This window comes from Lutjanus erythropterus, chromosome 18, assembly GCF_056507025.1.
Source record: "Lutjanus erythropterus isolate fLutEry1 chromosome 18, fLutEry1.hap2, whole genome shotgun sequence".
Taxonomy (NCBI): domain Eukaryota; kingdom Metazoa; phylum Chordata; class Actinopteri; order Lutjaniformes; family Lutjanidae; genus Lutjanus; species Lutjanus erythropterus.
In genome coordinates, this window is record NC_139334.1 from 14,734,150 (window position 1) to 14,754,206 (window position 20,057).

Sequence of the window (20,057 nt, forward strand, 5' to 3'; positions counted from 1 at the left end):
TGCTAATTTACAGCTTCTTTTAAGCAGTATTAAACAAAACTTAAAGTGAATCCATATTTAGGTTTGATGCAGATAGCACATACTTTATTCTGCCTTGAGCAGTATCTATTGAGGTACAGAGTTGCGAACATTAGAAAAAATGAAATATATTAAAAGTGAAATTCAGTGGGATTAAAAGAACTTGGGGTGCATCTGGATGCAGACACAGCAATCAATTTTCTGCCTATAAAAATAAACTACCAGTGAGGCATTCTGTGTTTTATCAAAAGTCAAAACTGTGCCTTCTATCAAATACTGACTCCTGGTAAACATTTTATCAGCTTTTATTTTGTTTGTAAAGTGAAACCTACCTGCTCATCCTGGAGTTCCTGGCAGGGGACTCGGCCCCCCTCAGAAGCTGCCGGAAGTACTGAAGGATGACATGGAAAGAGCAAATAAAGGTACGTAAATTTCAGTTCAGTCAAACAGCAGAAGCCTTGTATTTTAAAGAAACATACTACTGTGTGTTATCTAGCGACCTCTTTATGCCTTGATATTAATCATGACTGCGCTGTTTATTTCAGAGCAGGAACAGGAGTGGCAACAAAATATCAAATAATATCATTATTTTCCAGACACACTGTTCGTGCAGGGCAGTGGCCTGCTGTGGACAATGGCCGAGCACTGGTCCACCCAGCTGTATTCAATGAAACAGCCTCTGAGGGGTGAAATTCGGCTTGGCAGCTTGGCATAATGCCAGTGTCTCTAGCCAGGCTCATTGGCCAGTTGCGCGTCTGGTATTGATGACACGGCCGATAGTGGTTGGTGGCTGAGAGATCGGAAGAGGATAGCGCAAGGGAGTCAATAAAGTCCAACCCAACTCTAATCACAGCATTTGGCAGATACAGTTTTGTTACTTCTGACACAAACAATTTAACATTAACATTCAGTTTGTGCTACAACAGCAATATTTCAAAAAGACTGTATTTAGATATTTAGAAGTCAGAGCTTGGCAGACATATACAACGCAGAGGTGATTCATAAATTGAGCTGAGCCTCAGGCATGTGTTGTCAAGTTGGGTGACAGTGAGTTGAGTGATTTATTTCTTGGTGCAAACCCTAACCTCATCACTGTGACAGAACATGGGGGTGAAAACATTCTCCAGGAGGGACAGGACGTGCTCATAGGCTTCAAACAAACACCTCATGGTCTGTAGCTTCACCACCTCTGGATACGGGCCCTCTGCAACTGAGAAGTTAAGCAAAAACACATACGTGTGAATAGCAAATAAATTTGTTAAAGGGGTAGTTCAAATTGTTTGATGCTGGGTTGTATGAGGTGCTTAGCAACAGTCAGTTTATTAGCTACAGTAGATGGCAGTTTACATGTCGACAGACAGGAGAAGAAGAGAGGAGCACCAGTATGGAAGCTAAACAATGTATTGCTGTGAGCAGGGTCAGCAACAAGAGATTTTTTACACCTAAAAAACTCCCCTAAAAAAAATCAACATCAGTTTAAGTGCACTCTACATTTAGAATATTCTCACTGCTTTACCTTGCCATCACACAGCATTTTTTGACGTGAAACCACCATTATATAACCTAAATATAGGTTATATAAATCTATCTAACCTATATAAACCTATTCTAAACTACACAAGGTAAAATCAGTCATTTTACCTGGCAAAACACAGGAGTGCTGGTCTACTGCTGCCTTTATCTATTAGTTTGTTTGTGTTATTGTGTGAGTTCAGTGAATCCAAACTATCTTTTAAAAACACTGAAGTCACACAATAACAGAAACAAACCAACCGACTGAGGCAGCAGTAGTTCAGCAACTCCTGTACTCTGCAAGGTGAAATTACTGATTTCACCGATGAAGTTTGGTTGGTATGGAGAGAACAATATTTGGCTTATGTAACAGCGATTTCCCATTGGAAAAGCTTCCGTGCTGTTACTCCTCTCTTCTTCTCCAAACTGCGGGTGTGTCAACTAGCATCTACTACAGGTAATATACTGGCTAAGGATACGTACCTCATACAACCTCATTTCAAATAATCCAAGCTATCAAACTTTAAGGTGGGTCCAATTATGTCTTTCTTGAAGAAATTGTGAATTGAATGATTCCTTTCACATACTGTTGCGTATTTCTTCCACTATAAAGGGGTCGAAACGGATCTTGTCAACGCTTTCATCCAAACAGTACGTCTCATAGATCTTCTTCACCTCCTCGTGAAGCATCATCTTCTCTGAGTCAGACAGCTCTGGGCACAGTATCCTGTCATTGAATTCCTCTGAGAAGTTAAAAGAGTCAGACATCTCAGTCTCACTGTGTCAAGAGCTTTAATAAGAAAGCATCACTGTGGTATCCATGAGTGTCAAGACTGCAGACAGTTTTTACTGAGTTCTGCTGATGATATCAGACTGACTGTGTGTGGCTGAGAGGTGAGAGAGGGGCTAGAAAAGGGCTGCTTCTATTGAATTTCTCCTCTATAGAGGCAATGGTTGACATCGCAGCTACTGCAAATTACAGGAAATTACATTAAACCAGAAAAGGACAAATATATGGAAGCCCATTTCCACCAGTGTGATCTAAAAAAGATCCTGTAAGCCATTATAATGAGAGGCTTTCTCAAAATAATGACTTTCTCAAAATACTGACATAGTGTCTCAAAATAATAAGAAACTTTCTCAAAATAATGACAAACTTACTCAAAATACTCAGTCATTATAATTTTACAGGATCCTTTTTCCACCACATTGACATAACATGGGTTTCTATTAAAATGGGACCCTTTACTTAGATCGTTTTACTTATTTTGAAAAGCAGTTAGAATTAGACAATTACAATTCAAAGCATGGATTTTGTGCAAGTACTAACAGCCAAAGTGTCCTTTAAAGACACCTGACAGGTTCAGGACGCACTTACCGACCGCAAGGCAGAACTGGAGCACATGGACAGCCCCTTCTTGCTTCAGGAAGTTCATGAAACGGAAGAGAAGGTCTTGTTGTTCTCTGATTTCCTTCAACTCCAGCTTCAGCACCTGATGAGACAGAAAGAGCATAGAGGGGAAGACAGAATAGAAACCACAGTTAACAAAGGCACTGCTCTTTAAACAGCTCAAATATAGTATTTTCTTCTAACTTCTAACTTGTCAAGCTCAGTGAGACTGCTATAGAGCACCGGTTCCCAACCCGGAGCTGCCAACCCCATTATGGCTCGGCAAAGCTTCTTGATTTTAAGTGGTGTGGAAAAACTTGAAAAAATAAACAGCAGGCCTATATCTCATTATGTCATTTATTCCTGTGAAGAGAGCTGAATAAAATTATTTATAAAGTTTAGAGTATTATTTGAGACATAAACTTCAAAAATATTTCACAGGACAACACCTGAACACAAGCTAAAATCACAGAGCCTTCAGTCTCTAACAACCTTGTCCTCCATTATACTTGTACTACTACTACCTTGTACTTCATTAAGTAACAAAGCGCTAATAGAATAATGACCAAGTGTCAGGGAGATGAAAACCTTATCAAAATATCAAAAACTAAGACAAACAAGTTCAGATCAGAAATCATCTCTGATGCAATACGAAAGGAACTAATCTGTTCAAAATTCATCCAAATTGCTCGTTTTACACAAACATCCTGCAGTTACTGCATCCAATATTTGGATGAATTGTACAGTTTATCAGTTGTTCTGTGCTATTATTGTTATCAGTTGAATATAATATGTAATTTTAGTCAGGGTTTGACAGTTTATTGTGATAGAAAATGGGTCCCTTAAAGAAAAAGGCTGGGAAACACTGCTTTAGAGAGCTAAAATGCACTGAGTCTGCATATTGTGATTAGAGTATGTACTAGATATTATTACACACAGTGTCTGGTGGTTTGCTGGGAGAGGTGAGACTTGGTGGAAACACTTACAGAGGGCTTTTTGTTGCGAGTATCAGAGTACTTTTGCAGGAAAGGGACCAACGTTGAGGCAGGCTCTGTGGCTTCTTCAGGCTGTAGGGACAAAAAGTAGACAGAAAACATGTTTGTCTTATTCACCCATAAATTGCATACACTCTGCAGCAATATATTTATACACAGGGAATGGAAAAGAAACTGCCAGTACACATCAGTTGAACATATACTTACAGGGGAGTTGTCGATGAATATCAAAAGCAAATGATTCACTGTATCCTAAAATTAAAAAAAAAAAAAGGAAAGCAGGCATCAAGTTCACAAAACTTAGGTGGAACACTGTATTACTGATTATTTTTGATACTCTGAAATAGACACATCTTTGTCTTCCATTTGCATAACTGACATGCTTACTAAATACAATTTAGATATAGTCTCAGACTGTATCTGCAGAAGGCTTCAAGTAACAACAGATTAGATTTAGAAAACTGGCCCATGAAGACAAAATCTGGATTATTTGAAGAGGGGAAGTTCTATGGCAAAAATATTTCTAATATTTCTTTTTTTTTTAGGTGGACCTTTTTTGAAGTGGGCAAAATACATTTTGTGGTTGATTCTGTCCACAGCAGTAAATTGCTTAGCTTCCTAGTATTCTTCTCCATGCTGTGGTTGTGCCGAACAGCAGCTGCTATAGGTAATAAACTGACTATCAGTTAGTACCTCAGACAACCCCAGATCAAATGATCCAAACTACCCCTTTAATGTGTCTACACTCACAGGATCAGCCAAGTAGTCCATTGAAGGAAGGAAGACAGAACCAGCCAAGACTTCTCTTATCAGGAGAGTAAGAGATCTGAGAGGAGTGAACAGATACAGCAGAAGGAAATAAGAAAATAAGAGAGTAAAGAGTGTCCCTTATCTACTTCTGTATAGTGCCAATGCAGTCAGACTTTCTCCTTGGATGACACTCATGCTGCTGTGATGTTTTGTGACAGACTTTGATAAATACTTGGAGACACTTCAATGAAACATAACTGTGTTACCTGCAGTCTGTAGCCTTGGGTGGCAGGATATAGGGGAAGAGCATCTCCGTCAGCTTCCTGAGGTAGAGGAGCTCATCTCGGCGACTGCGAAGGGCCACATGGAGGTCAGGACCGTATTCTTCCAGGGCAGCTTGTTGAAGATACTCTGTGTTCTTTACTACAGAGGAGAGAAGAGAGGTTTGTTGCTTTGCTTTTCATGCTGCACACAACTAAAAGAGTGAAAAGTGGGTGATACATATGATAAATACCTTTCTGTCTTGCTTTGCTGATTATTTCAATGTGCTTCATGGAAACTTTAAGAAGCTTTTGTGTTATGAGAGATGCCACATCCACCTGAGAGAGGAAAAAAATAATTTTAAAATAACTAATGTTCAGTGAATCAGTTAAAACCCCAAGATTTTTACTCCACATAGTCTAATTTTTCACCTTCTGGGTTCGGCGGACCAACACTGCTGCAAAGAAACGCAAAGTCACCCTCAACTCGTCCACAAACGCCTCATCATCTGTGATGTCTCTGAAAAGAAACAGGATACAGTCAAATCTTTCACTTCATATAACCAGAGATGGAAGGTAACAAAAAAAAACTTTTAAACTGGTTATGAAACAGTCTCAGTAAAACAAAATATACCACATCATTTTATATTACAATACACAAAAAATACAGACAAAATGGCTTACCTATACCAAGGATAAACAAAATTTTCCAGAACCAGCTCCAGAATCTTTAAAAAGTAAAATAGAAAGGGACTATGATATTATCTGGTCTGTTCATTTAATAATTATTTTAAAAATATGTTTGATTCTTGCACACAATACCTCTGAAAGAGAAGCATCCACCTTGGAGGGAACTTTCAGGTCAAGCCATGGTTGATAGTTTTCCAGTAACAAAGTTGGTCTATCAATAAATTGAAAAAAGACACAAAAAATCACATGCATTTATAAAAGAAAGATTCGATTCTAGCCACTAGAGGGCAGTGTAACACCTTCCACAATTTGATGATAAACAACAGTGTTACTGGGCACAGTGAATGCATGACAAGCGAAATGTAATAAGATTAAAATACATTTATACAAAGTCTCTCTTCAGTTAATCTAGAGTTTATGTTACTCTGTGAATCCAAATTAATGACTCTCATTTTTAAGAGCACAAGTAAGCCCAGCATATGCAGTAGCATGGTAGTATCAACATAATAGGGACCATACAGGTCTATGGAGTGCCCCCTTGTGTCAAGTTTACCTTGTCAGCTTAACTTTTGTTGACACATACGATAAGGTCACAATACAGCTACTTTCTCAACTACCACTGCACAAAAACATAACCAGATGTCCCACCTGTGTCTCTTGCACTTGATTTTTCCACAAACAGCACAGCTGTGGCCCAGTGGAAACAGCTCCTGTTGGTATGACTGAAAGACAGTACCAAAAAAAAAGTTCAAATACTGTAGATTAACAGCTTTGACATGGATCCTACCCAACATCAGAATTTGGCTTGATTGGCCAAGCGTATGTACAGACACAAGGGATTTGACTCTGTTTTTACATAGCTCTGAATCTACTTACAAATATAGAATAGACATGACAGCTACGAACAAGGACAGCAAAGCTCAACAAAGGTGAAAAGTGGACAGTACTGTTATGTACAGACGAAAGTGAAAAATAAGGTTTATATAAATATTTATAAGAAGCAGCAGTAACCAACAGCAAAGATGAAAATCTCTTTATACAAGTTGAGAGTTCTGCAAGTTGTAAACATTCAATATAATGCAAAATAAATAAACATTGAATGGAAATACATAGAGTGGATGGTTAAATGCAGTATATGCATGTATACATGTCTGTATCCAGTATATACAGATGTGCAAGATTTATATCATCAGCGCAAAATGTTATGCACAAGTTGAAAACAGCACTGTGCATTTAAATTGTAAAATATTATGTAGATATATAATCTATGATGGAAGATGTTTTGGTTTTAGAGGCTTACTGACACTATGACTTATTCAGCTATTCATAATAATGGGAAGAAAGTCATTCAATGCAGCAGCAAAAGTACCTTAATTACACAGAATTTTGTGTTCAGTCAATTCAATTTAAATTCCTGAATCCAAGAACAGCCAGTAATAAATGTTTAATTTACCTATCAGACACCAATAAAGATGGGAACCACTGAATATCAGTATATTATTGCAATATTTTCTATTGATATTTTCTTCAGAATATACAATAAACAAGTCACAAATGTTGTGAAATTTTAATTTTGTCAGTGTCAGACACTATGCTGAGTAATTCCTGCTCTCTGACCTACCTTGGTCTTTGGTTTGATGGAGACAAAGATGTTGGGAAGCAGAGACTCTGGCCCCAAAGAGCAATAGAAAGTGACGACTCCAGCCAGGAAGGACCAAAACACCATTATAATGTGTATATATCTGTCAAAACATAAGAAATACTCTGCTTCTAACTGAGTAAAAACATTTTAGCATATAAAGGGATTAGATGAGGGTGTTAGGGATGCTATAGATTAAGCAGCATTGTGATCTCACCTGTTTAAAAGCACAGTGGACAGCAGCAGGACCAGCAGCAGAAAGCAGAAGACTGGATACTGTCGGCCCAGTTCCCTGAACCGGTCCAGTTTCATCCTGCGTCTTATTTTCTGCAGACAAGCCCTGATAATTCCCATCTTCGTCGCTTCGGGAGCCTGTTTACATGCAGCCTACTGCATATTACTGAAAAATCAAGAAGATCATGGAGCGACTGTCAAGAAATAAACGAGGGCGTGCAGCAGCGACACATAACAGCGCACGCTCAAAACCGTGTCATTTTGCGCCGCTACTTTACGCAGGTTGCAGCTGTTATTCTTATTAATCCACCCCGGCACTTACTTTAAGGGTACGGTGGATGTCATGGGCCATTTCTCACTGTAGTCCGGCAGCGACACCATCATGAATTTGCGGAATAAATAATACGCAGGCTGTGTTGTTTGTAGGGTCAGCGTAGCAGAGACGATGTGCCGTACACAGCTGTAAATTAAAGCCTCGGCAGGATTAGAGGCAATTACACAGCATCGTCTGTGTGTATACTGCCCTAAAACTATTATGCTGTTTGGCTAATGGCTGCGGTGCTCCAGTTGTCATTTCTGTCCGTTGAGGGGCAACAACGGTCGGTCGTCTGTCAGCGCTGGAGACGCGTGATGTCACCTCCGCTGTGCTCACAGTAGCAGCAGCCTGTAACACGGCGGCTACAGCAGACAAGTAGATATATCAGCTATACAGTCGCTCAGTCAATTAAAAAAATACACGACGACAACGACGAAGTGGGAGTGTCGCCTTTCCGCCATGTCTATTAATTATTTTCTTACCTAACGGACTCAAAGTGCCGTTTCGGTCAATGGAAATCACTCAGAATAGACTAAATGTGTCAAGAAATGGCTCATGGATACAGTATTAGATGATTTTACAGTTTTCACCACTTAAGCAGAGTCGGATATTCATAAATACCTTTGCACAGATTTTATTTGTATTTAGTATAGTCTGAAATTATGTCGACAGCAATATAGGCTCAAAAATTGTTGAGTGTCTATGCGATCAACTAACATCTTGATCCCGTAGGCATCCAGGAACAGAGCAAAACTGAGCATTTGAAAACCCCTCGTCTATCAAACGTCAAAAAAGTGGGAAAATGCTCATCATATCCCAGGGCCCAGACTGACGCCTGCAAACTGCTTCTTTTGCCTTACCAACAGTCTAAAACCAGTTTTGTCATTTACTATAAAAAATGACAAATAAACGCAGTAAATCCTCACAATTAAAGCTGTAAACAGCAAATGTTTTCCTTATTTACTTGAAAACAATGTTTTTCTTCCAATCGACTATGCACTGCAGTTCTACATGAGAGAGAGATGTGTTGAAATTAAACTAAACATCAAAATCATGATACATAGTCTACTGTGGTCAACTGTCAATGAATACTTCTGTGAAAGAAAACCCACCTTCTTAAAATATCGATATGTTGTATTTTGTCCCATTATTATGTAGGGACCACAACTCTTTGTATATTGATAAATTACCTTGAAAAAGACAAGTTGCTCTCCACTCCACGGATGTATTAAGAAATTAATACATTTGAAGGTCCATACTGCCCCTCCCAAGTGAAAATGGGAGCATAGTAATTGACCTATATTGGTGTTGTGTCTTGTCAGTTCCTTTAAAGCTGGGGTAGGCAGTTTATTTTTGGCAACAAATTCATAACCTTTAAGCATATTTCAATTAAACTGAGAAAATTAAGACTTCTGCACCATCTCTTTGCTGATTTTAAGCTTTAGAAAATCTAGTCCGTGACAGGATCCAATCACAAGTTGGTAAGAGTTTATTGTTGGGTCTCATTCCCGCTTTGCTCCCACAACCCAAAATGTTGGTGTGAGAACCTGGGAATGAGACTCAATCAACTGCATTTCTCCAGAATTGCTTACTGCGCCTTTAATTATGCCATTCACTGTAAGCTGTAAAAGTGATGCTAAATTTAGTTTGAGATGTGGTAATATACATGACTGCTCACTCGTCTCGCTTCCTGGGACGCTTAAAAAGAAACCGAGCCAAGTTTCACAATCACAAATCCATGATGAGTAGTTTCAAAGACAGACCTTTTGCCAAACTCAATCAAACACCAGCCAATTTGCATCTCATGAAGATTTTATCCAAAGAGTAAGACACAGATAGAAATCAAAAACTTTATTACAAAAATAAGTTACACTCACCTCCATTTTACAGTATAAAACAATTTATTTGCAGGAATGCAAAAAACGTTGTTGGCCACCAACAATAGTTTAAAACTGCTAACATCTTTTTTTCAAAAGGTGGTTGTTATGATTTTATTGAGGGAGTTAACTGTATAGAAAACTGGGATTGAAGAGCAGTTTCCTTTTTGCTATACCCGGAAATAGAAATCATTCACTGCAGTATCCCTTCTACCACTATGTGACTATGATCCCTCACCAAGTCGTGGCAGCTAACATTAGGCACACATGCTCAACTGGCTGGGCAATATGGCAATTCAGTCATCCATCAAGATTGACTCGAAGGATCTTCTACATAGTTGCTGTCTTTGGGAAATGGAAAGGGATCATTCAAGATTAACATGGTTTTTATATGGTGGATTTGATTAGGTTGTTTTACATTATTCTGACGTTTGAAAATGAATATAAAAACAACCCCACTGGAATAATACAGTGGCACAAAAGGGACACTGCAGGGCTTTATTTTTGTTTTTCATTTTTTTTTTTAAATCAAAGGCAGTTGGATGCCTGTGATGTTGAAGCCTTTACAAAAGTAACATTTTATCCGAAAAACTATACAACCAGTAACTACATACTCTGAAGAAGCAAGGCGGCTAATTCAGTTCAAAATAGGATAAAAGCAGGGCTTGTTCAGACTCATCATATGAGATTGTTTTGCATGCCCAGTTTGACTGTTTGCAGTGTCAGAGCTGCAGCTGAAATGACTATATTACATTAAGTACATCGTTTTTGCGCCGCAGCTCTTGTGCATATTTTGTATGAAAACAAGCCCTGCTTTCATCAATATAGTTTCCCTATTTACAGTACAGGCCGGGTAGTTTAGTCCTCTGTACTGAGGTAGTCAACCAACCCTTTAAAGACTAGTTCTGAAAAGAACCACTTTCCTGGAATGCCTGACTTATCCATGCCAGGTGGGTACACCCTAAAAACCTGCAAATGTTCTCTGTCAAACATCCAGATCAAACGATTAAGATCAACATGGATATTTCGACAATAAAAATTGCGATTAGCACAAAAATATACAATAGCATCAAGCTCCTTTGAGCCACTTCAAACCTAAGAACTTAAAAAGTGCAAATTCTTCAATAATTATTTAAAAAATGGCATGTTCAGGGGACAGGGAAGGGGGAGATTGTAAGGGCAATACATAGAGCCCTATATCAGGGCTGGGTACAAGGGCTTAAGCCAAAAGAGGCTGTGGCGAGTATTCAGAATCCTCCGTCATTCATCTTTTTTTTTTTTTCTTAAGGTGGCAGTTTCAGAAATAAATGAAGATTAAAAAAAACATGGGGGGAGGGGAGATGCTTCTTCTGTAAGGCTGGAATATCATTGGACCTTTTTGTCGTGCTTCTTTTTTTTTCTTTAACATCCATTGCAGCTTACGGTGTAACCCCACACATCAAGTCAGTATCCACTGTGACAGGTCAGGACCGCCCTCGGCCCCGTTTCCCTGCTGAATCGATGAGAGAAAAGATAAAATTAGTACAGAACTTTGCTGAAAAAAATACAGACACCCATGTTGCACACATTTCCTATCAATGAGCATTAAAACAGACTAATGAAATCCCACAAAATTTAGACTGAAGACTGTTGTGCCACCAGGGTCAGCCACCTTAAAAGTACAGTACGTTGTGAATGACCTTTTTGCTGGCAAATAAGCCGACTGCTCTGAAAGATGACACCTGTTAGGGGTTAGTATGACGCCAGTAAGCAGGTGGAACTTTTTTCAATGCGCAGCCTTATAATTATTCTCTTTTCAAGACAATTAAATCCTCAACTTTCAATTTTCCCAACTACAGCTGCTTTCATTTGCACATCTTCTACACCTCTTCCATCATGTCATTCCTCTGAACTGTGTGCTTTGATAACTGGCCCACAACATATGTCGACACTGCAACCAAGCCAAGTAGTCTTTTTTTTTTTTTCTGGCCTCTTAAAGACACTTACTCAAAATAAACTGGGCCACGTAGCAAGTTCTTTTACACAAGCGAGCAGTAATGATGTGGAAAAAAGAATTAAGCCTTATTATTTTGATTTTAACCACTTTAAAATGGTATCAAACAAAAGTTTTCATTTACCTCTGCTTGTTCCAGGGCCTCCTCGTTGGGAGAAGCCCAATCGGCCCCTTGGTGTGACGGCACCACGGCCCCTGGTCTGACTGGCGCCACCGCGGATTCCTCCCCTCCCTCCTCGTCCTCTCCCAGACCCCTGGAAGTCATCGTAGCCGTAGTAGGGGTCATCGTAGCCGCCCCTGTAGTTGTGGTAGTCGTATCCGTAGTAATCGTAATAGTCTTCATAGGTGTAATAGTCAGGGGGGTAAGAATAACCTCCCCGTCCACCTCGGCCACGGCCCCTCGTGGGTGGTGGCATGTGGGGAGGCCCATAATAATAGTATTCATCATACCTGAAAGAGGAGACATAAAGTAAACATAAACATGACATCCTGCTTTGTATTCAAATTTACATTTGCCAAATGCATGGCTAAAAAGTAGAGCCTGATCAACAGTCGACTTTTGGAGCTGCATCTTGGGGGGACAAAAAATTTAGATAAACCAGCCAATATTCTTCATACAGAATACGTTATCACACATTATTTGCAATGATCCCCAAATGTGGTACACACTTGTGTCAAACATATATATAGGAGGCCTTCATCGTCCAAAAACGATATCTATCTCTATTTTTAATAATTACAAATAACTATTAGGGATGTTAATGATTAATTACCATTAAGAATTTAACATATTATTAATAGATAGTATAGAAATTGTAGTAGTTGTGCCACATTTGACATTGTTTTATCTAGCAGAACCATTTATTGAATAAGGACAATTAAACTCCAACTTAAAATGAGAAAAACATGTGAAACTAATAACTAAAAAAAAAGTATGTACATAGAACTAAAATTGGGGGGGGACAACTTACTAACTTCTTACTTATTTTGTTAAAAAAAAACAGTTTCATAACAGACAATATATATGATGAGACTGATAAAGCTTTTTGGGCAATATCAATATCATCAATAATTTCAGACAGGCTCTATTCTATTCCTGCTTACATTTGTGTTTTAGCGGCTTGTCTCTGGGCTTTGCGCTCTTTCCTCTTCTGGTCGGGGGGCTTGGCGAAGACGATTTCAATGTGCTCTCCCTCGAGGTCTTTGCCATTGAGATCAGCCAGAGCCTGTGTAATTGATCAGGATAATGAAATTAGGTTTTTACTGGAGTTTGAGTTCAGGATAAAAATCCTGTAAACAATTTCTTCATAATAACTTGTAGCTAGAGATTTTATTTAGCTTTATGATATCTTGCTTAACGCCGTTTACATTATTTTTACCTCAGTTTCAATTTCTAATTTTCAAACACATCCTTCCAGTGACTTGCAAATTAGCATCCACCATAAACCCTATAATACTTGAATTGGGAAACCGTTTTCAGTTAATGTATGCAGTATCTGTCCTTAAACAAATCACCATTAACTCTGCAGTGACTAAGTGTATTTTGTAAATACCTTCACAGCACCATCTCTTTCCTCAAAGTGGATGAAGGCATAGTCTTTCAATTTCTTCACCCGCTCCAGCTTGCCAAACTGACTGAAGGCCTTTTCAAGTATCTCCTCCGTGACAGTGCTAGCCAAGTTCCTCACAAACAGCACCTTGACCTGGTAACAGAAACATGAGGTTCAGTTTTTTTGCAGAATGGTGAACAAATACAACTGCAGAGACAAAGATCCTACTGATGACCTCTGGCCGTGCGCCTTACCTTGGCCATGACTTCTGGGTCTGGGTCCTCAATTGGATCAGCCCACTCCACGGTGACCACATTTCCCCACACCTTCACCTTGCCACTCATCAGCCGGCGGCGGGCCTGAGCTGCCGTCTTGTGGTCTTCATACTCCAGGAAGCAAAAGCCCCGATTCTTCTTCTTGTCATCTGGCTGGTGGTACAATATGACATCATTTAGACCCTCTGTGGAGACAGAAAACAGGGAAGAGGGGTGGATTTATTTAACAGAAATCATTGTTATAACAATGGCATCAAATCTGCTTTTAAAAATAGCCACAAACACAATCACTTAAGAAATAAAAACAATCCACAATTTAAAAGCTTGACTCAAGAACAAATGATCACAACAGTTTCATTTTAGAAGCAGGCAGCTGATCTGCTTCCACAAAACTGAGTGTATTAGATTTAGTGTCCAGTCAGATCTTAGCGGTAAGCCATCATAGTAACGTGAGTCACTCCAGCATAGTAATGAGGTCATCATTTGGACACACAAGGGAAATGCTCGTCAAAGCTTCAACCACTGATTCTTTCACAACAAGTTTTAAATGTAAAGCAAATCTAATGTAATTGTCCAACACAAAAAATAATAAATATTATTAAAATTTAGGAAAGCTGTTGAATAAATTATGCAGAATGAAAGAGCAAAAGATGGTGCTGACTCACCTGTGACTTTTGCAAATTCTTCAACAATCTGCTCTTTTGTTTTACTCTTGGGGATGGAGCCAACAAACAGTCTATTATTGGCCACAGAGATGCACACGCCAATGTGTTTACCCGGTCGAATTTCATTGTTGTTGCACTGCAAAGGCATAGGAGGATAGTGTAAGTAAGAATGAAAAAACTCAACCAAATCAACATAACAGAGCATATTGCAACTTGTTAGGATTACTGTCTTTTTTAAGCGCTATTTGCAGACATTATCCAGTTCCATTGTACGTTAAATTAGCTTACTTTATTATCTAGACTAAATCCTACCATCTACATTTTAACTAACAATTCCATCAGACCCTCTCCATCTCTTTCAGGTCATACTTGCAGTAGGGTGGGCATACCAATTTAACAGCCTGCTGTGCAGCTTCTTTAGTGCAGAAAGTGACAAAGGCGTAGCCTCTGTTCAGGCCACTGAGAGGATCCATCATCAGGCGCAGGTCCCAGATGGGCCCAGCCTTCTCAAACAGCGGAACCAGCTCATCCTCAAAAAGGTCTCTGGGGATTTTGCCTACAAATATCTGGCGGGTTGAGAGGAAAGGAAGAGACACTCTTTAAAATTGACAAATAAGATAAAGACAAGGGGTAGATGGCATTCAGGTAAAAAAGTGTCCAGTCAGCTCTTAGCGGTAAACTATCAGTGTAACCATGGTTACTACAGAGGATAATAAAATTTCATCATTTGGACACTATATGAATCCTGAATGTTCTGAAACTACTTAAAGGTGACAAGTTCTGTACCTCTGTACCGATGGTTGGCTGTGCCCCTGAGTGAGCAGACTCTGGTGGGGGACCTCCATACTTCCTCTGGCCTGTTGTCACATCAAGTGTGTAGCCAGTCCTCTCCAGCAAAGCCTGATGACCAGAAAATAAAGAAAAGGAAGGAAGGATACTGTTTAACATCCATAGATTAAAAAAAATCCTGAATATACTATAATATTTATAAAAATAAACCTATGTCAAACTCATTGCACATGTAATTCTAAGTGTTAGATCAGATTAGCGCTTGGCAACATATTGATATAATATTGATATTACCTTAGATTTTGGATACATAATATTGTGATATGGCATAAGTGTGGGATTTTCCTGATTTTAAATACTCCATTTCAAAAAATGACAAAGTGGTGTAATTTTCTGAACTGACCACACTGTTCTATTATCCACCTTTAACCTCATAGTAATTATATCCACATGACTGATGCTTATTTATCAAAAATGTCATTGTGATAATATTTTGTGAAAGCATCGCTAGTCATCCCTACAATATAGTTGCAATATTGACAAAGGTATTAGGTCTAAATCTGATAGAACTTTTTTTTTTTTTTTTTTTTTTTTTTTAACACAGAATTAGTTCTCACTTTGATTTTTGCTTCATCTGGTCCTTTATTGGTGTCTGACACTTTGGTCCCTTGTTTCTCTCTCTGTCTGTACGTCTTCATCACGCCACAAAGAAAGGCACTTTTGTTCTGGAAGAAAAGAAAAAATACTGAGTGCTATCGAAGAATGATTCAAAACATATCAACATCATTAGGACGATTTCTGATTCTGGATTTACAAAAGAAAAAGAATCAGGTGTTACACAAGTCAGGGAGAGTCCATCTTGTAGATAAGGTCAATGATAACTAAAAGCTACTGTGCAACCACAACTCCAATATGTTATGCCATTATAAATTACACACAATCATACACTTTAATGAATGAAGTGTAAAAATGATCTAAATACTACATAAAACGGTGTCACTTGCATACCTGAACATGTGAGAGGTCACTGTCCTTAAATTGCAAAAGGACTTGCAGAGCACCTTCCTCGTTGAATTCTTTCAGAGCCTCAATCGCTCGATCATCTAAGTCACTGTGTGACACCAAACCTGGAGGGGGAGGTGGGACAACAGAAAGAGAAATGATGAGCTACTACCAGAAAAGACTGAGACACTCTTCATTACTACCTTGTCATTAAGAAAGAAATTTAAGTATAACTGAAAAGGATCAAAGAAGCATTTACATGAGTCATTATGCCTAACAAATCTCTTTAAACTGTAAAATGGATAAGTAATGATTACTATGATTAGGAGAGAGGGGCGGGAGCATCCTAATCTAATGGAGCTGTATTCGGTCAGGCTGCACTTTGCTCTCCAACCAGCACGTTTCTGCAGAACTAATCACAACAGATGTGACAGTGCAACTCGATATGCCAGTGCCCCTCTATACTGTGGCTGGGAGTTTCTAATGAGCCGGTCTGCATTCTCCTCTATAGAGGGGCCATCACCTGTCCCAGGCAGCCACACACCAGACAGCTGCTGCCATTGTTTCTGCCTCGGCCCCATCTGGCTGAAAAGGCCAGACCAGTACTTTTCTAGATCTGACCGACCAAACAAGTCCTAAAATGACCCCCAAACTTTGCCGCTGCAGCTCAGCCAATACAAACTTGAATAGGTCTGACCAATGTGACGGATACTTGTACTGTAGCAGACATACTTATACCTATCCATCCCATTGTGGTATTTTTACAGGGTGCAGAGAAATTTCACTAAATGGAGTAACTGGACAGGCTCAGTAAAACACTCCCAGGGAGAAGACTATTCATTCGCCCTGACACCAGTGATCATGCAACCATGTTGGGAATGCAAATGCTGCAATCATTTACACATTTTCACACTGGTAATGTGTAATTTAATATTTTGTAGCACTGCAGTACCCATTTTGGTGGGAAACCACAAAAAGTTGCTTCAGGATCCCAATTCCCACATTCAAAAAGGTGATAAAATGACAATACATGCAAGATATCGATAAACATAGAAAAATTGCATATTTGAATATGCAAGTATATCCATTGTGTCTTACCTGCTATGTAAATTTCATCTAGTTTTTCAGCAACTTTCTGTGGTAAACCAGCTTCTAATAAAGTCTGGAAGTGCTCAGAATGGGTAACTGCAGCAGAGGTGTCCATTGGTTCTTCTGGACCATTTCCATTAATATGTTCTGTGGCCATGTCTCCAGAAATCTGTGTAAATGCAATGAGCCAAATTAATCCTGGGTCAAGGGCAAGACTTGGGATGTGTTCAGGAGAGTGCAAAGTCTCAAATTAGTAAAAAAAAAAAAAAATGTTTTTTTAAAAATGGGTTGACCAGTTATGATCTTGGATAACTTTTGTATTACTATGCACAAATTATCAATAAACAGGGGATGTCATCATGTTCAACACAAGTTATCATGGTCATGTGGTCCTTTTCAGTCTGGAGACTTTCCACTATCCTGAGTTAACACTTGCAGCTCTCAGCTTGCATGAAGTAGAAGCCCAGAAACCTGTATATAGGCAGTTGACAGATGTTTCAACATCGAGCGCAAGACAGACAATGCACATACCAAATTCCCCACAGAAATCAATGACATCTTGTAAGAACAGTGAAAACTACTGGGGTTGTGTCCATGTGGCAGTTATTTTCCATTCTGGTTTGTCCTGGGCTACGAAGTTTGTGCAGATGAAGCCAAGTTCACTTGCTAACGCTTGTATCACAGCCCTCTTGGTCGCTGCTGCTGGTGCAAAAGCCTGGTCTGCTTTGGTCTCTAAATTACATGTTAGCTTACCTTCTCACTGCTGACTTCAGCACAGGCTAGATAGCTGATACACGTGTTCCATCAGAGAGTGAGCCCTGGTTTCCGGTGGCTGACCAAGTATGCACCCTTTAGCATTTAGTCTCTTGACACTTTGACAGCACATATTGTGACACTGAGGTAAATACTCCAATTATCACGTTAATGGCCAACCTAACCGTCACCTCCCATGTGTTTGTGTCGACAGATACTGAAGCATGAACTAATGCAAAGAGGCAAACTAATTGCTCTCTGTTCATATTACTGATTGCGGCAACACAGGACTCAACAAAACGTGTACGGCATTGGTCTGTTTTGGCCTTTACTATCATTATCCTCAATATATGCAACCTCTATCATGTAGTGTCTGCTAATCCATCTCATATCGGTAAGCACGTGCTTTCTCTGTGGTTAAAAACATTTCTGCAACGTTAAAACTATCTATAACCTCCTTGGACAAAGCAACATTGAATCTTGAATCTGTAACATTAACAAATCATAGGGATTACATTATTTTTATCAGATGTAGCGATAACGTTAGATTTAGCGGGGAGGGACTGACTCGCACACGTTGAGAGGCTAGCTTGCTAGCTAGCGGGCTAGTTTGCACGGCTAATGTTAGAGCCATCGAGCTAACTGGGGATCTTCATCGGGACAATAACATGACGCGCCTGTATGCGTTTTGAATGAGTGCATATGGATTTAGTGTTTTATTAGGCAGGGAGCATGTCAGTTAGCACTACAGTAGCGCAGGATCGAAATTCCCTGCCAATATAACGGGCTTTTGCCAGCTAGCTGCTGTTAGCATACGATGACAATGAGCATGTCAATTCCATGATCTGTCAAAATAGGCTAGCTGAAGCTAACATGCTAATTCGAACGGAATTTCACTGAGGCCATTGTTACAACGTCATTTGTCGGCACGGACTTCACCGACAGTCAAAGTATGGCTTTAAATTTTTATTAGATACAACTAGGCCTTAGAGGCTAGGGCTTTAGCCTGCTAGATGCGTGGTTTGTCAACGTGCCGCCATATAGGAAGAGTCCATTTTCAAAAAGCCGGTCTGGAGAACTCGTTCCCAACCACCACCAGTTTCCACATTGTTTGAAACAGCACCACACGATTCAGACTTTTTAGCAATCAGTTAAGCAACAATCACGTGATCAATTTAGTAAGCATTCGCCCTACCTGCCGCTGGATCACCAACGTGTATGGTGTTGATTATTTAGGAAGATAAATGTGATATTTAAAAGACAGAAAAAGTGTAAAACTCCCGGCACTGATCCGGCTCCAGTCATTCACTCTTGATGATGTAAAATGGCTGCCACGTTCACGCCTCGAGTTTTGTCTCGTCGATGGGGTTTCTTGGACCGCCCTGCACGGGCTTGCCTTGTATGCATTTTACAGAAGAGCAGCAGGTCATCTACAGCATCCATCATAATTACCAACGATGAGTATTTTCACCAAAACAGCACCGTTTATTTGACGAAAACAAGTATGAGCTAATGAAGCAGTTAAAAGGGTAGATACAGAAGCACAATGTTTAGACTAAACGCCAGAAATTAAGTAAAATTCTAAAGTAAATATTGAAATAAAACAAGAAAATTTAACAATGAAAATAATTTGCATATTATTAATAATTTACTAATAATACAGTACCGCTATTAATGAAATACAGGGTATATATTTTAAATGTGGTCAGTATTCTAAGACAAAATGTTATCAAATGCACCTCCTGCATATTTAAATCTAAAACTACACACCGTACCTGGGACCTTAACAGACCCACTCTTGCACTTAATGCCCCTACACAACTGAGTTTGCCTGCATGACTGTAAGTAATGAGATATGCAGATCCCGCTTTTCACCACACTGTGTCACTCTTCTCACAGATTTAACATTCATCTCCCACATGAACAAAAGAATATGTCAGAGTGTATGTATGCGTATAGAAAACTGCACTATTATTTGTTTGACCTGACAGAAATTAAAGCACTTGGAGCGAACATTTTCAGTTCTGCAGTCAGTATATAATTATAATAACCAGTTTTATTATTTAAGAAACCAAAAAGGGGGTCAATTCTGGTTTCATGCATTTTGGTCATTCTAACTGAAATGTTGTAATATATGTAATGTGATAAAAATTAGGTACTATCTAAGTAATGTTGTAAACCATGCCAGAAAAACATAGTCTATAGTAGCATGGTGAATGAAGCTATGGTTAACTATGGAACACTCAATAAAGAAAACAAT

General features: G+C 39.2%; 2 protein-coding genes across 3 annotated transcripts in view; both read right to left on the minus strand.

Moving 5' to 3' along the window:
- The window catches only part of LOC146310802 (sorting nexin-14-like), a 28,556-nt gene extending 20,591 nt beyond the window's left edge, over positions 1-7,965 (minus strand). Inside the window, exons 1-16 of the mRNA XM_084742011.1 lie at positions 7,811-7,965; positions 7,472-7,654; positions 7,237-7,357; positions 6,264-6,337; positions 5,748-5,826; positions 5,610-5,653; positions 5,358-5,445; positions 5,180-5,264; positions 4,932-5,088; positions 4,666-4,741; positions 4,123-4,167; positions 3,907-3,987; positions 2,909-3,023; positions 2,118-2,273; positions 1,104-1,228; positions 351-409 (exon numbers count right to left, since the gene is read on the minus strand). Of these exons, the coding sequence (XP_084598137.1) occupies positions 351-409; positions 1,104-1,228; positions 2,118-2,273; positions 2,909-3,023; positions 3,907-3,987; positions 4,123-4,167; positions 4,666-4,741; positions 4,932-5,088; positions 5,180-5,264; positions 5,358-5,445; positions 5,610-5,653; positions 5,748-5,826; positions 6,264-6,337; positions 7,237-7,357; positions 7,472-7,608 (1,442 nt within the window). The 5' untranslated portion in view covers positions 7,609-7,654; positions 7,811-7,965. The remainder of the gene's footprint in view (positions 1-350; positions 410-1,103; positions 1,229-2,117; positions 2,274-2,908; positions 3,024-3,906; positions 3,988-4,122; positions 4,168-4,665; positions 4,742-4,931; positions 5,089-5,179; positions 5,265-5,357; positions 5,446-5,609; positions 5,654-5,747; positions 5,827-6,263; positions 6,338-7,236; positions 7,358-7,471; positions 7,655-7,810) is intronic.
- Positions 7,966-9,640: 1,675 nt separating this feature from the next.
- LOC146310803 (heterogeneous nuclear ribonucleoprotein Q-like) lies at positions 9,641-19,150 on the minus strand. 2 transcript variants are annotated; one of them, XM_084742467.1, is made up of 12 exons: positions 18,993-19,150; positions 17,054-17,213; positions 15,962-16,080; positions 15,571-15,678; positions 14,951-15,064; positions 14,554-14,730; positions 14,165-14,300; positions 13,479-13,684; positions 13,228-13,377; positions 12,779-12,900; positions 11,799-12,124; positions 9,641-11,173 (listed from the first exon to the last, which is right to left on the minus strand). In XM_084742467.1, the coding sequence occupies exons 2-12, from the start codon at positions 17,199-17,201 to the stop codon at positions 11,145-11,147; spliced, it is 1,635 nt and encodes a 544-aa protein (XP_084598593.1). In that variant the 5' UTR covers positions 17,202-17,213; positions 18,993-19,150; the 3' UTR covers positions 9,641-11,144. The 2 variants fall into 2 exon arrangements, with proteins under 2 accessions (XP_084598593.1, XP_084598594.1); XM_084742468.1 differs by lacking the exon at positions 17,054-17,213 and having other exon boundaries at positions 18,993-19,142.
- Between the last annotated feature and the right edge of the window lie 907 nt (positions 19,151-20,057).

Bases quoted from the DNA above. Each gene is read 5' to 3' on its own strand.
- LOC146310803 (XM_084742467.1), bottom strand. From the start codon at position 17,201: ATGGCCACAGAACATATTAATGGAAATGGTCCAGAAGAACCAATGGAC. The intron at 15,679-15,961 runs GTATGCAAGTGA...CTTTTCTTCCAG, and splicing joins GTGACCTCTCACATGTTCAG to AACAAAAGTGCCTTTCTTTG. The intron at 13,378-13,478 runs GTAAGGCGCACG...TTCTGTTACCAG, and splicing joins ACCCAGAAGTCATGGCCAAG to GTCAAGGTGCTGTTTGTGAG.